At 41.4% G+C, this 16,689-nt stretch overlaps 1 protein-coding gene across 2 annotated transcripts in view; it reads left to right on the top strand.

The window, feature by feature from the left end:
* Positions 1 to 16,689, top strand: part of slc22a31 (solute carrier family 22 member 31) — a 60,491-nt gene that overhangs the window by 20,599 nt on the left and 23,203 nt on the right. For both annotated transcript variants that reach the window (XM_043706778.1, XM_043706779.1), the window contains 3 exons: positions 5,785 to 5,953; positions 12,758 to 12,903; positions 14,094 to 14,202. In XM_043706778.1, coding sequence (XP_043562713.1) covers positions 5,785 to 5,953; positions 12,758 to 12,903; positions 14,094 to 14,202 — 424 coding nt within the window. The remainder of the gene's footprint in view (positions 1 to 5,784; positions 5,954 to 12,757; positions 12,904 to 14,093; positions 14,203 to 16,689) is intronic.

Raw genomic sequence — 16,689 nt, 5'->3', positions numbered from 1 at the left:
CTAAAAAAAATTAGATTCTGATCCTTTCTAGTTTTGAGACTCTTTGTTTTGCAGATTTGTGGTTTGTAGCAATAAGCTATATACTACATGTAGTGATTGGAATAAGGTTGGCCAGGTGGATCTCAATAAGTATGAGATCCCTGATTGGTCCTGCTAACCTGGGCCAATCAGGGAGTCTTGGCTGACAGACATACATAGGAGCCTTTCTGTTCACTCTGAGAAAAAAAGAAAAGCAAAAAAAATAAATAGGAGCCTCAGGGATTCTCGTTACTCGAGGGACTGGCTGTGAGCTAGCTGGTCAGAGTCAGGCCATGCACTGCACACATGCAAGTAAAAGGTGACTTAATGACGGGATACCAGCCTCCGTGAAATTATTTCGGTGGTGATGAGAGAAAATGATACACTCCTGAAGTAAATTAATTTGCAACCATTGTCTTTGAGCTGGGGTACGCATTCCTCTTTCACATCTTTATTTGGGAAACTTGACTTGTTCAATCCTGCCGTCGAAGCTTGGGCCTAGGATGTGGAAAAAATGAATTATTTTTCAGGGCAGATGAATAGCAATGAGTAATTCTTCTGACTGCTTATGGACTCAGAGATTTTAGTTTATTAGGACCTAACTTTCACTGAAGCATCTGGCACTAAAACCTTTCAAGAATTGACAGATTTTGTTAAGGAATATTACAACACCAAGCTGCCTCTAATTCTGAGACTTTATCAGTTTTATTTGGCAGTTCAAGAACCAGGGGAGCCCATATCAGAATTTTTGATGGTTTAGATCACTGGCAGAGGAATGTATAACTTTGGGTTAACTCTTACTGGGATGCTGAGAGACTGATTGATTGATATGTGGGATTAATGACATAACCATGCAAAAGTACCTACTAGCTGAAGCTCAACTGGACTTTAAACAGGCACAACTGGCTGTTATTAAATTCTGTCCAGTTATTATGTTTTGTTTTGTTTTACCTCCTTTACATTTCTACCTTTTTTTTTTAAAAAAAATGTTGTTGGTAGATGCTGGGCAAGTAGATTAGGTGAGTGAGTTACTCACTGCACAGGATTCCTAGTCTACTGTTGTTGTCACAGTATTTATAAAGCTCATCCTGTTCAGTTTTAGGTCAATAGTAATCCTGAGGTCATTAAAAAAAAATGTGGCAAATGGAGCATTTGAGCTAAGGATATCCCAATGGAAATGGACACCCTCACCTGTCTGACTGAGCTTGAGGAACACCACTTGAATGCAGGCAATTGCGTAGCCTCACACAGGATGTATCCTGAGCAGATGGAACCCTAGTCAGCCCACAGGAGAACCCCAAAACAACGTTCTGCCTCTGCGAAATGGCTAAAATGTTCTTCAGGATCCAAGCCAGCAAGCCATTATAGTTGCTGGCAGTATTTGAACTTGAGACACTGAAGGAGTCCAATGAGGCCTTACTGGAGTAAGAGAACTTGCAGGCCAGTAACCAAGAATGTGCATACCCTGAAAAGTCCATCTACATGTGGTTTGGAGTAGTTAAATTGCTTAGTAACATCCTAATCAGAATCAATCAAAAAATAAACATCTCATTAGATGGTCACCCAGTTCTAATGGCGATTGATACCAGCTCAGCTGCATCAGTGATTACAGAACCAGTCTTTAACAAGATTTGCTCTGGACTCCAACCGTTAAGTTTGCGTAAGAGCTCCACCAAGCTGAGAATGATTACTTGGGAACCATTACAGCTTAAGGGTACAACTTTGGTTCTAGTCTCCTGTGAGAAGCAGTTGTTGCAGTTACCACTGATTTGTAGTAAAAGGCTTGGGCCCAAGCTTGATGAGGTGGAATTGGTTGAGAAAGATTAATCTTCAATTAGAAAATGGCTGCCTGAGTGAAATCCTAATTAAATACCAGGATGTTTCTCAGGAAAGTCTAGGGATTATCAAAGGAGCCGAGGCCACCTTACATGTTGACCAGGAAGCAATTCCACGATTCCGCAAGACCTGGCTAGTGCCAATTGTTTTGCGAGCAGCAGTAGAGTCAGAAATCAGGAGGCTTGGAAGTGAAGAATTCCTGAAGACCATCAAAGACAGTAAGATAGAAGAGGATGAAATAATGGTCTCCTTTGATGTAACAGCCCTGTTTACATCAATCAACAACCTGGCCAAGGAGACACTGACTGCACGATTAGAAGACCCAAAGACACATACACCAAACACCACTAACTTCATCAGCAAGGACAGTATCATCAAGCTACTGGACCTATGTCTTACCACCCACTTCACCTTTAACAACAAAACCTAGAGACAAACCAACGGAACACCCATGGGATCTCCGATATCAGGGTTCTTAGCAGAGGCAGTAATGCAGAGACTCGAACAACCAGCTCTGCTGACCATCCAACCCATGCTTTGGATCTGCTACGTGGATGACACCTACGTCATCACTAAACGAAACAAATTAGAGGAAACCTTCAAGACTATCAATAATACCCTTGTTGGTAAAAAAATTCACTAAAGATGAGGAAAGCAACAACAAACTGCCATTCCTAGATGTCACAGTCGAGCGAACAGCCAATGGGCAGCTTCAAACCAGCGTCTACAGGAAAACAACACCTACGGACCAAATATTGAATTACAGAAGCAATCATCCCAACATCTACAAACGAAGCTGTGTCAGAACATTATTTCAATGAGCCAGCACTGCAGCATAGAGGAACTACGCAGAGCAGAGGAAAATCACCTACACCAGGTATTCAAAAAGAATGGGTACCCAATGAACACAGTCCGCTGATTTCTCAGCAACAAACGCAAACAAACAGACAAAACACGTCCAGAAACCCTAGCCACTCTCCCCTACATCAAAGACATCTTGGAAATGACTGCCAGACTACTCAGACCACTTGGCATCATGGTAGCCCACAAACCCACCAACACACTTTTAAGAGTAGCTAATGAACTTGAACGACCCTATACAGACACCAAGCAAAACTGATGTCAGTTACAAAATACCGTGCACGGACTGTAACAAACACTATATTGGACAAACAGGCAGAAAACTAACCACTAGGATACATGAACACCAACTAGCCACAAAATGACATGACCCTCTCTCACAGTATCTTTTCATACAGATAAGGAAGGACACCACTTCAACTGAGACAACACATCCAGCTTAGGACAAACCAAACAGACACGCACGAGAATTCCTAGACGCATGGCATTCCACCTGGAACTCTATCAACAAACACATCGAGTTAGACCCCACCTATCACCCCCTGAGAAAAGAACAGGAAATGACATCACCACAGAAATGAAATCACCAACCCAAAGAAACCCAAACATATAAATAGAAAGCAGGAATCATGTACAGTGCTTCGCCTGATGCCCACTGAAGATGTTACCTAGTAGGATGACGAAATGTCTGGAAATGAACCTTCCAGCTCAGCGAGCAAACCTACATCCAGAACCTCAACCTGCACTAAAAATCTTCTCAAAAGTGAAGGAATCATCAAACCAGTCAAGTTTGCAGAATGGGCAGCACCAGTCGTAATGATTCTGAAGGCCAATGGGTTGTTTTGCGTTTGTGGGGATTTCAAGCAAGTGGTAAACAGCTTCCTGCAGCTGGATAAATACTCAGTCCCTTGCAGAGAGGACCTGTGTGCAAAATTGACCGGAGTGAGGCAGGCTGTCCTTTACACAGCTGGATGTAAGCCAAGCATTTCTGCAATTATGACTAGATGAGGAGTCCCAGATGTGTGCGACAATTAATACCCCTAAGTTTTCATACCAATATATGAGACTGCCATTTGGGGGACATCAGCTTGTGCCCTTTTGCAGAGGACAACATTTTACAGGGTCTACCCCAGGTCACCATTTATCTGGATGCTGTGCTAATAACCAGGAATACCAATAAAGAACATTCAAAGAATTTGTACATTGTGCTTAAATGTTTCTCTCAGGCACACGTATGCTTTAGCAGCGGCCACAGAGTGGAGTGAGGATGGTAGCCAGTATGCCAGGAGTAAAGATGGCTACTGGCTGGGAACCAGTGGAGCCCAGTCAGATCATTTGAAAGCTCTTATAGAAAGACTGTAATGTCTTACCTTTTTAGCTTTACTTATTTTTTTTAACTTGCATAAATATATAAATATAAATAGTGTAACATTTTTCTTTATTTTATCTAAGTTTTTGTACAAAGGTATTTTATACCTATGATGGTGCCATGTGTTGGTGACATACACTTTTCACTGTAATCCTGTTCTTTTGTAACTTGAGTACACATGACAATAAACCTAATTCTAACTCTCTATTTGATAAATTCTGTCCAGTTATTATGTTTGTTTTGTTTTACCGCCTTTACATTTCTACCTTTTTTTTAAAAAAAAAAATGTTGTTAGTAGATGCTGGGCAGGTAGATTAGGTGAGTTACTCACTGCACAGGATTCCTAGTTTACTATTGTAGTCACAGTATTTATAAAGCTCATCCTGTTCAGTTTCAGGTCAATAGTAATCCTGAGGTTGGCAGTGGTTGATACTGTGATTTTGATGCCATTGAATATCCAAGGGGCGGTGGTTAAGTTTTCTCAATAGAGACTGTCAATTTCTGGCACTTGAGTGGCATGAATATTGTTTGCCACTTGATCAGCCAAAGTCTAGATATTTTTAAGTCTTCATACTTTTGGAAATGGTCTGCTTCAGTACCTGAAGAGCCAAGAATGGTGCTAAACGTTATGCTGTTATCAGCGAATATCCTCACCGCTGACCTTTTGGAAGGAAGATCATTTAAACTGTTTAAGATGGTTGGGTTTAGGAATCTCTAGAACACCTGCAATGATGGCCTGGATCTGAGATGACTGACATCAATCTTCCTTTTGTGTGATATACAGTTCTAACCAGTGAAGAAATTCCTCTCGCTCTCTCTGATCTCCTCCCCCCAAGCACCACCCCTTTCACTTTCAGGCAGACATCTCCTGCTACTAATGTTAGAGGACCTCCAAGCCTATTTCTGAAAGATATACGAATACTTTGGTGGAAACCACTAATTTTTGCAAAAGAGTTTACAACTCCTACTAAATAATCACGCCAGATGTTGCCTGTTTTTTCTTGATATGCACACCACGATATTTTTAATCAACCTATTCAAACATTATGATCCACCTCTGGGATAGGTAGGTCTTGACACTACTATTGTATACTACAAGACATTTATACACTTTTAATCAATCTATTCAGACATGTGGGACTTGAACCTCTGCCATCTGGATCCAGAGGTGGAGACATTACCACTATATCAAAGGACTGCATCTTTGCACAACTGCATTCCACCTTCTGTCTATGCCACTGTCTCTCACTGAGCCAATTGCATTTTCAACCTAGATAAAGCAAGTGGTCCTCATAATACCACTACCTCAACCTATATGCCATTGAAATCCTCAACATATTTTTCACCTTTGCTTTGCCAGCTTGTCATCCTCCCTCTGTACAAGCTTTGACTCATCTCAAACATAGCTTCTTGTAACCTATTCTTGGTCTACCTTTCCTTGTTGCCTTGGATTTGTTTCTAGTCCACAAAAAATATAATTTTCAGCTCTTCTCTATATTTAAGATCTATCTATTAACTTGTTCATCTCTATCTCTGACCTTCTGTAGCCAAATAAAATTATCCGACATCAGTGTTTCCTCTGTTCTTTTCATTGTTTTGTTTTCTTTTCAATTGTAAAAAGAGTATTACATACAGAAAAAATGACTTTCTTTTTCCCTTATGACAATGAAACCAGTTTTAAAATAGTTTTTCTCCTCCAGGGTTGGAGATGTGTGACCCACCACACCGACTGATGATCACAGTGATTGCTGGATCCTTTACAGTGGCTGGGGAGATGTTGCTGCCAGGATTAGTTAAGTTATGCAGAGATTGGAGAATTTTGCAGACTGTTGTCACTGGCCCCTTCGTATTACTACTCATTTATTGGTGGTGAGTGTTTCAACAGTAAGTCATTATCTAAATGAATTAGATAAGTATATGTAATCCTGCAAAATCTTTTTCACTGCAGCTTCAAATATTGTCATTTTTGACTTTTTAAAGTGACTTTTTAAAACATTATTTTTCATCTATTAAGATTGACACACCGAAAAAGATAAAGGAGGAAGCGCTAGATATTTTGAAATACTTAAAGGTGGATAAATCACCAGGACACGATCAGGTGTACACTAGAATCCTGGAGGAAGTGATTGCTGGGCCCCTTGCTGAGATATTTGTATCATTGATAGTCACAAGTGAGGTGCCAGAAGACTTGAGGTTGGCTAACGCGGTGCTACTGTTTAAGAAAGGTGGTAAGGACAAGCCAGGGAACTATAAACCGGTGAGCCTGATATCGGTGGTGGCAAGTTGTTGGAGGGAATCCTGAGGGATATTTAGAAAGGCAAGGACTGATTAGAGATAATCAACATGGCTTTGTGCATGAGAAATCATATCTCACAAACTTGATTGAGGTTTTTGAAAAAGTAACAAAGATGAGGTTCCCTACAGTCTGGAAACAAGCCCTTCGGCCCAACAAGTCCACACCGACAGTCTGAAGAGTAACCCACCCAGACCCATTCCCCTACCCCTGAATAATGCACCTAACACTAACGGCAATTTAGCATGGCCAATTCACCTGATAAGCACATCTTTGGATTGTGGGAGGAAACCAATGCAGGCACTGGGAGACTGTGCAAACTCAATACATACAGTCACCCAAGGCGGGAATTGAACTCTGGCCACCCCACCCCCTCTGCCCTTCATTCTGTCCTTACGATAGCACGTGTATTATTCATTTCCCAGGCCCTGTCCACTTGAAGCCACATCTCAGTTATCCCCACAATATTGTAGCTGCCAATTTCCAAAAGAGCCTCAAGCTCATCCATCTTATTTCTAATACTTCGTGCATTCATATATAGTATTTTTAATTTGTTACTGCCCTCATCCTTCCCATCGACTCCTATTTCATTCAACCTTACAGCATGATCCCTTTGAGTTTTCTGCCTCATTGATACAGTTGACTTCCCTTGTTCTAACTTTCCCTTCAGTTTCTTTCTTAAATATCCAGTTTGTCCTTTTTTTTTTTTTCCCCCCCACCCCTACCCCCGCTACTTAGTTTAAACGTAGCTGTGTTGCAGTAGCAAACCTGCCTGCCAGAATGCTGGTCCCTAACCTATTAAGGAGCAAACCGTCTCTCTTGTATAATTTATGCTTACCACAAAACATACCCCAGTGATCCAAGATTTTAAATTCTTGCTTCCTGCACCAGTTCCCCAGCCACATGTTCAAGTCCATTATCTCCCTGTTTCTGGCCTCACCAGCCAGAGGAACTGGAAGCAAACCGGAGATAACCACCCTGGACGTCCTGCTTTTCAGCCTTCTTCCTAGTTCTCCGAATTTGCGCTGTAGTATGTTCCTCCTCTTCTTCCCGACATCTTGTGCCGACATGTACCACCACCTCTGGCTCTTCACCTTCGTCCTTGATGATTTCCTGCACTCTGTCTGTGATGTCTTTAACCCTGGCACCAGGAAGGCAACACACCATCCTTAAGTCCCGCCTGCTGCCACATAAACCCGGTCAGTTCCTCTCACTATGGAGTCTCCTATTACCACGGCTCTGTGCGATGTCCAACTCTTCCTCTCTGCCTCCACGCCAACTTTTGATTGACAGACCTGGCCACCTCACGGACTGGCAGTGTCATGTATCTCCACTGTTTCCAAAAGATTCAACTTGTGTCTGACAGGTACTTCCCCCCCCCCCTGCACCTGTCTCCTCTCTGCCTTGCTCTCTTCTGGTATGGTCGGTGTAATAACCTCGCTGAAGGTCTTGTCCAGAAAGATCTCGTTCTCTCGGATGAGCCTAAGGTCCTAGAGTTCTTTCATCAGTGCTGCAATATGCTCTGTCAGTAGCTGAATGTGCACACACTTTCCACACTTATACGAGCCAGACACACCAGAGTTGTTGACCTCCCACATCAAGCACGTTCTCCCCATGTCTGCGTGGGTTTCTCCGGGTGCGCCGGTTTCCTCCCAAAGACCAAAGATGTGCAGGTTAGGTGAATTGGCCATGCTAAATTGCCCGAAGTGTTAGGTGCGTTAGTCAGGGGTAAATGTAGGGGAATGGGTCTGAGTGGGTTGCTCTTCGGAGGGTCGGTGTGGACTTGTTGGGCTGAAGGACCTGTTTCCACACTATAGGGAATCTAATCTCATAATCTCAATCCAAAGTGAACATCAGCCCCTTAGAGAATTAGGAAATATTAATCGGTAGGCAGGAGATGGCAGGGGAGATGATAATACCTTTGCATGAGTCTTCACAGTAGAAAATATGAATGCATTCCAAAATCACTAAACATTGAAGTGGCAACTGGGGACGAGGAAATTAAATACAATAATTATGACTGGAGAAAAAATGATGGCCAAGATCTTCCCTATACCTCCACTTCTCAGCTTTAAACAATTGCCAAATCTTAAACAGACCATTGTTCGCAACAAACTGCCCAGCTTTCAGGACAACATCGACCACAAAATCGTACAACCCTATCATGGCAACCACTGCAAGACATGCAAAGTGTCCACATGGATACCACCATTACACGTGGGGACATCACCCACCATGTACATGGCAAGTACTCATGTGACTTGGCCAACATTATCAATCTCTCACTGCAGGCAAGGATGCCCTGAGGCATGGTATGTTGGCAAGACCAAGCAGATACTACAACAATGGATGAATGCACAACGATTGTCAGGCAGGGGGCCTATCCCGCACGGTTGGGGAACACTTCAGTGATCAGGGACATTCGGCCTCTGATCTTCAGGTGACCATCCTCCAAGGTAGACTTCGGGATATGCAGCAACGCAGAATGGCTGAGCAGAGGCTGAAAGCCAAGTTAGGTACCCATGAGGATGGCCTTGACTGGGACCTTGGGTTCATGTCACTCGATAGGTGACCCCAATACACTCTACACTGTCTGTCTGGCTCTCGCTCTGGCCCTCACCCTCTTGCCAGCTTGCCAGCTCACCCGCTCTCTCTCTCACGCGCACACTCCTGCAGACCCACTGTGTGCATGCTGTCTCTCAGACACATGCATAAACCCCACCCATTCACACCCATGCACATGTAATCAAAGTCTCTTACCCCTCCCCCCGGCTCTCTTAATCCCCACCACCCCCACCCCCCTTCCCTTCTCCCCTCACCCCACCCCCCCACCCCCATTTTATTTTGTAGATGACGGACAAGTGTTGGGGAGACTTTAGTCCCTCACCACAGAATTCCTAGAGTCTCATCTGCTCCTGTCACCAAAGCTTTATACTTGATCCACTTCAGTTTCTGGTCAACGGTATCCCCAGGTGGTTGTTAGTTAGTGATTCCTCAGTGGTTATGTAACTCTCTGCATTGGTGATTATCTTCACCAGGCTCGTGTTTGGTACTACTTGCCACTCTTGCCCACTTTTACATGTTATCCAGCTCTTGCTGCAAATAAAACTGGAATGCATGGGTATCTGAGGTGTCACAGTTAATGCTGTATATTGTACAACGAGCAGTGAACAGCATTCCGTCTAACAGTATTGTGAAGGGAAGGGAAGGTAATTGCTGAAGATGGTTGGACCTAGGGCACTTCCTTAAGGAACTACTGCAGTGAGGCATTAGGTCAGTCACCAGGGCTGAGATGATTGTATTCCAAATACAATCCTCTCCCTTTTATGTTCAATATGGCTCCAATTGTGGAGAGTTTTCCTCTTGATATGCCCATTAACTTCAGCTTTGCGAATCATCTTCATACCAAACTCTGCCAAATGCTGCCTTTGACGTCAAAAGCAGCCATTCACCTTCTCTCTGGCGATCAACATTTTTTTCTTTGCCCCTGTTTAGCTAAGACTATAGGCCATGAGATGAACATCTTGGTAAAACATAGGTGAAATGTCAGTGAGTATGTTATCCCTTTCGCTAGTGCCGCATGCTCTGTGGATGACTTCTTCCATCACTTGATTGAGAGTAGACTGAGGTCAGTAATTGGCTGAGTTCAGTTAGACCTGCTTTTTGTGGATAGGATGTAGTTTAGTGCACATTATATCACTGAAAATTGCTTATATGCTGGGTTCCCCTCATCATTGAAAATGGGGTTATTTGTGGAGCTGCCACTATCTCTTGGTTGTTTATTTGCACACCAGCATTCACTGGATGTGGCAGGATTGCAGAAATTGAATCTGATCTGTTGGCTTTGATATTGCTTAGCCCTGTCTATTGCATGCTTCTTTCTGACATGCAAATAGCTCTGTGGTGTAACTTAACAGGTTTTCTTTAGGTATGCCTGGTGTGGCTCCTGACATGTCATCCTGCACTCCACATTGAACTAGGGATGATATCTTGGCTTGATGGTTGGAGACAGTAGAGGTGAATATACCAAGCCAAAAGATTACAGATTGTCATTGAATCAGGTCTACTGCTGATTTCCATTAGGCTCTATGGGATAACCAGTCTTGAGTGCTGGACCTGTTCAAAATCCGTCATGTCACTTAGTTTGGTGGTGTAGCACACAACACAACATAATGGAGTATCTGGATGTAGGTTTGCTCGTTGAGCTGCAAGATTCATTTCCAGACGTTTCATCACCCTTACTAGATAACATCTTCAGTGGGCCTCAGGTGAATCACTGCAGATAATTCCTGCTTTCTATTTATATGTTTGGGTTTCTTTGGGTTGGTGATGTCATTTCCTATGGTGAAATCACCACCTGTTCTTTTTCTCAGGGGGTGGTAGATGGGGTATAACTCGATGTGTTTGTTGATAGAGTTCCAGTTGGAATGCCATACTTCTAGGAATTCTCAAGTGTGTCTTTGTTTGGCTTGTCCTAGTATGGATATGTTGTCTCAGTCGAAGTGGTGTCCTTCCTCATCCAAATGTAAGGAGTGTGTTGTGTCTTTTTGTGGCTAGTTGGTGTTCATGTATCCTGATGGCTAGTTTTCTGCTCGTTTGTCCAATGTGGTGTTTGTTACAGTCCTTACACAGTATTTTGCAAATTACATTAGTTTTGCTTGTTGTCTGTATAGGGTCTTTCAAGTTTATTAGCTGCTGTTTTAGTATGTTGGTGGGTTTGTAGGCTACCATGATGCCAAGGGGTCTGAGTAGCCTGATAGTCATTTCTGAAATGTCTTTGATGTATGGGAGAATGGCTAGGGTTTCTGGACGTGTTATGTCTGCTTGTTTGCGTTTGTTGCTGAGAAATTGGCGAACTGTGTTCATTGGGTACCCATTCTTCTTAAATACACGATATAGGTGATTTTTCTCTGCTCTGTGTATTTCCTCTGTGCTGTTATCAAAACTCGATAATGGAAGATCTGTGAAGACTGGATTAACTGCCACAGTAATTGACTGTACGTGATGGTCAGTCCTACTGATACGGTCATGAACTGATATATCTGCAAGACTGATGTATTTGAAGACCAGGTCAAAAAGATTCTCATCTCATTTGTTCCCTCACTGGCTGTTGTACACCCAATCTAGCATCTATGACCTTTGAGAACTTTGTCATCCTCATCAGTACTGATTCTCCTGAGCCAATCTTGGTGATGGTGATTAAAGCTCCATTCAGTGTTCATCATGGGAGGGGTACTGATTTGTGTGCTGAGGCAAAGATTTCCTTGCTCACCTGTGACCTGACACCATGAAACATAATGGGGTCTGGAGTTAATGCAGAGGAACCAAGGCAAGCCCTTCTTCACTGTATATTGCTGTGTTGCCACCGCAGCTTTGTACAATTTATATCAATGACTTCAATTGGAGCAGGTGGTGAAGGTTTCGTATCTGTGGTAGCATTTCTTAAAATAGAGAGATGAAAGGAAGCTTGGAAGTATTTACAGGCATGGATATAAAGGACTCCTTGTTTGCTGACCCTAACCTATCTTGACCCTTCTTAAAGTTGGTGACTAAAACGTTTTTTTTGGAAAAGATAAAATATAAGATGAATTATGGTTCTTGACTTTTTTGATGCCAACTTATCCATGAAAAGTGTCAGGCTTAATTTGTAATGTCTTGGAATATAGTTCAAAGTATTAGCTGAGATTTTCTGCTTCTCATCCAAATGCATAGATAGAAATGATGGCAATTATTTTGTTCTGAAAGGGGTGGGGGGGGGTAAGCTGGGTGCAAGAAAAACACCATGGTTTGTTGAAATGGGACTAACTCTATTATGTGATTCTATTACCCACCATTAAATATTTGAAAAATGAGCATAAAGTTTTAAAGAAGGTATCTCATAACTGTTAAGTTCTGCATTATGTTTCAAGCAGACTTTGTGCCTTCACAATCGCTAGACTAAGCTGATACCAAGTAAGAATTCACACCTTTCATTGACTTAAATGTGTGACTTCTACTAGTTTAAAAAGTTGCATCAGAATTGTGAGGAGAAATGTTAAACTTCATGGGAACAACCTAACACACTGTTGGATAGGTCTCCGCTATTATCTGCCTCAAGGGATCAATACAACAGACCCGTAGCAGGTTTAAATACTATTCTCCTAAATGAAGAACTTGAGTCTCTTTTGTCATTTCTCCAGTTACGCAATAGCTTGAGGGGCCCAAAGACAGCTTCGTTTTCAGCCCTTTCAAATCCTCTTCCCAAATGATAAGGTGCTCAGTATATTATTGCAAAAATTAGATATTTTTAATAGATTTTTCTCTATGGGATGAACGTTGTTTTTTTTTAATAGATTGATATCCTAATTATGAAACTAAAACATTTTTCCAACAAATTATAGCATTCCAGCTTTGTTCCCAGAGTCTCCACGCTGGCTTCTTGCGACCAGACAGATTCAGAAGTGTAAGCACATCATGCGAGATATCGCAGCTAGTAATGGTGTCAATGTGGATGATGAATTATACAACCCAAACAATGTATTTAATGGTACGTGATACACTGTGAATGTGCAATGGAAAAGCAATTGAACTTACCAGTGTGTTTCAATGAACAAAGCACACAGCAAGTTCATCAGGCTTGCTTCTTAGAGTTTAGATTAGAGTGGTGCTGGAAAAGCACAGCAGGTCAGACAGCATCCGAGGAATAGGAAAATCAACATTTCTGAAAAAAGCAAGCCCTTCCTGATGAAGGGCTTTTGCCCGAAACGTCGATTTTCCTGCTCCTCGGATGCTGCCTGACCTGTTGTGCTTTTCCAGCATCACTCTAATTTAAACTCTGGTTTCCAGCATCTGCAGTCCTCACTTTCGTCTCTTAACAATGTGCATTTCATTTCATTTCTCATTTAATTGAATGTAGGCAATTTCTACATAAATGACATTTCTTTATGGATACAAAGCCCTCTTCCCTATCACTATCCTCCCATTTCCACAATTTGAACCTACGATGATGTCTTCTACTAATGATTTTCTTATTGCACTCTTTCAAGCACACAGACCATTATAATATTTGGTTGGTTTATTCCTGTCACCTTCAATTCTGTTTTTGATCAATTAAGTCTCTGAAATAAAGAAAGTTGCTGGAAGCAAAGCAAATCTGTCAGAGCTGGGCAAGGACAAAGGCTATTGAATGCTTTGAATATGTTTCCTTGGAACTAGAGAAAAGCTGTAATGTGTTTGAATTTTCTGAAGTTAGGTGACTGCACTTCAAAGTAATGCTATATTGTAAAGTATTTGGGGAGGTTTAAGCAACATATTGCAGTATAATACAAGCTTTTTATTTCAAACATGTTCTCTCTCTTTTAAATAGTTATCTTGCCATTTTCAATATGCCTTTTTTAATATTTTAAAAAGCACGCTCATTTCTCCTCATTATCTGCTCTCCTATGTAAATACAATTCTCATGAATCTCCCTTAATCACCTTTAGCTGTAAGTTTTGTAAACCAAAACCTAAAATGCATGCAACATCTGTTGAGGTAACGCATCATTTCAGGAGTATAAAGGCAATCTTACTATGTTTATCCTCTTTGAGTGGAATATCCATAATCAGATTTATTATTTAAGAAAACTTATGAATGTTTCAATAATATGGTCTGTCTTGGTGTGAATATCATTCTTAAGTGATGACTAATGAGCATTTTGCCTCTTTTTTTTTGTTCCCCCCGCACACACAAATACAGAGATTGATTTTTTATTTGGAGAGTTTACAGAGTCTCGTATTTACAGTTTCTGTGATATGGCCACTACTAAAGTCATTTGGAAGAACATCTTGATACTGGGGTTCACCACGTAAGTGAAGCCATTTACTAATACTTCTTTCACTGCTACCTACCCTGGATCCAGTTGTATTGCAAAAACAAGTTGAAATACTCTCCTGTTACCTTGGATGCACATCACACAAATTGTGTCTTTGTTGTGGTATGACAGCAATCTGTATTAATGTGGCAATTTTTTCATACAGAAATGTTCATAAAGTGATATTAAAGTGCGTACCAAGGAAGCACTTAGGATAATTGGCCAAAAGAGCAGATGTTAAGGACAGCCTGAAGCAGCTGTGAGATTTAGGAAGGAGATTCTAGAGTCTGTGGAAAAGAAGGGAAGAGTTACTTGCCAGTGGAGAGCAGCTTATTTACTCGTAAGATAGAGACTTCACTGTTAAAGGCTGGTATTGTATGTATTGGTTATTCCTAGCTTCCCTATATCACCAAAAGGGTTCCTAGACTATTTTAAAGGAAAATCTGTCAATAACATTGGGCTAGAGTCACATATAGACAAAGGCAAGTACAGAGACAGTTTTCTTTAGCTATTATTTTGAAACTATCAAAGTGACAAATCTGAGGGAGATCGGAGAGCTTGTGTTTTAGAACGTGCATAGGAACATTGCAAAATTTCAGTGAATCACATGGAGAATGAGTGATAATTTAAAATTTTGAGGCACTACGGATTAATTTGCAGTCAAAGAATAGGTTGAGGCAATCAACATTCTGGTTCATGCCCAAAATAGTGACTCTGACACTGAAGTTTTTGTCATGGATTTAGTGCGTAAATATGTGATTTGGTCTTACCGATGCTTGGCTGGAGAAAATTGTCACTGCTTGTTTGCCATGTATTCCAGGTTGTGCTGCAAAGACAGTAAGTGGTGGAAAGGGGTGATTAAAGAAGTAGACTGAGTTTGGTCAACATATGTGTGGAGGGCAAACCCATGTTTTTAGACAGGAAGCGGGAAGCATGTGAATCAGAAATGAAGCTAGGATAAATTATTCTGGAATTCAGGCAGTAACTATACGGGGGCTAGAAGACTATCTGTTGCTGGAGGTTTCTCTAGCTGTGATCAAATGAGGTAAAACCCCCAAGCAAGGCCAGCCTTACTGTAGGAAAGATAGTGTGGTAGGTGTATGAAAAGCCACAGAAATATAAGGAAGTGTAATGCATTATGTTTATGATTAGAAAAAAATGTGAACTGAGTTTGAACATTTCCTAACCAATTTCCTACGAACACTAAATCACACATCTATAAAATTCAACTTTTCTCATATTGTAAAGTTGGCTGTTATTAGGACTTAATGATGCCATTGGACTGCAGTTTCTTTGTTTGGGAGTTGCATGCCATAAGTTCACCTACCCACCAAGTATATCCAACTTTTTCATAGTTTTTCTTTCAGTCAGAGCTCATTTTTATTCTGTTATTAGCACCTACTCTGGATCTGTGCCTTGTATTTTTTACAACTCCGGGCTGGATCTTAATTGTTTAGGCTAAGGGCCAGTTGTATCAATTTTTTTTTTCATGTGTTTCCCCCCCGCCAAACGTGAATCCTCATGGGATTTCTCACCATACCATCTTAAACTTACCTGCTTAAACGTCTACCAAAATCCTATGGCAAGCTTCTCATCTGATTGTATCCCCATCTTGCCATGCACTGTTTTCAAATACCTTTCCATTCACCAGATATCCACCAACTTTTAAAGGTCACTGTGCACCTGGATGGTGCAACACATTCTGTCAGGATTTGGAGATGCCGGTGTTGGACTGGGGTGTACAAAGTTAAAAATCACACAACACCAGGCTTTCGGAGTGCTGGTCCTTCCACAACCACCTGATGAAGGAGCAGCGTTCTGAAAGCTTGTGCTTCCAAATAAACCTGTTGGGTTATAACCTGGCGTTGTGTGATTTTTAACTTTGTACACCCCAGTCCAACACCAGCACCTCCAAATCATGGTGTCAATATTGGTCACAAATCACAAGACATTAAATCAAAGAACATGAGTAATGCTAAACTGGAGAAAAAAAAATGCATTTGCATGACAGAAGAACATAATGTACAAGATCATCAATCTTTACAAAAATAATAGCATAAGACTTTTCTGATAGTCCCCAATACAAACATATTAGACAAACAGAACAGTATCACAGGGGATGGTAGGCTCAGGGAGGGGAAGTTTATTAGCAGTGACTACCATTGCAATCTCCACAGGTGGAACATAGAATGGCAGGGTGGACATCATTAAGATGCGCATTTCATGTACAATCATTTTATCGACCATTTGCAAAGTATACAGAATTAATGTGTTTAGGTTTCAAAATGCTGTTCAAAGATGAATTGCACCTTACCACTGGTGTTTGCAAATCTAATATTGCCACAAAATTCTGCATCATTGATATCTCAATGCCCTAAAATGAAGCAAAGACTGACCAAAATTATTCCATCACTTATGAAACTTACAATGTGAATGAATAGGATGAGGGAAAGATCATTGCACTGTCAGGTATGCATGACT

Source organism: Chiloscyllium plagiosum, chromosome 17 (genome assembly GCF_004010195.1).
Source record: "Chiloscyllium plagiosum isolate BGI_BamShark_2017 chromosome 17, ASM401019v2, whole genome shotgun sequence".
Lineage (NCBI taxonomy): Eukaryota > Metazoa > Chordata > Chondrichthyes > Orectolobiformes > Hemiscylliidae > Chiloscyllium > Chiloscyllium plagiosum.
The sequence above is the reverse complement of the archived record's forward strand: the minus strand, read 5'-3'. Positions and strand labels throughout refer to the sequence as shown.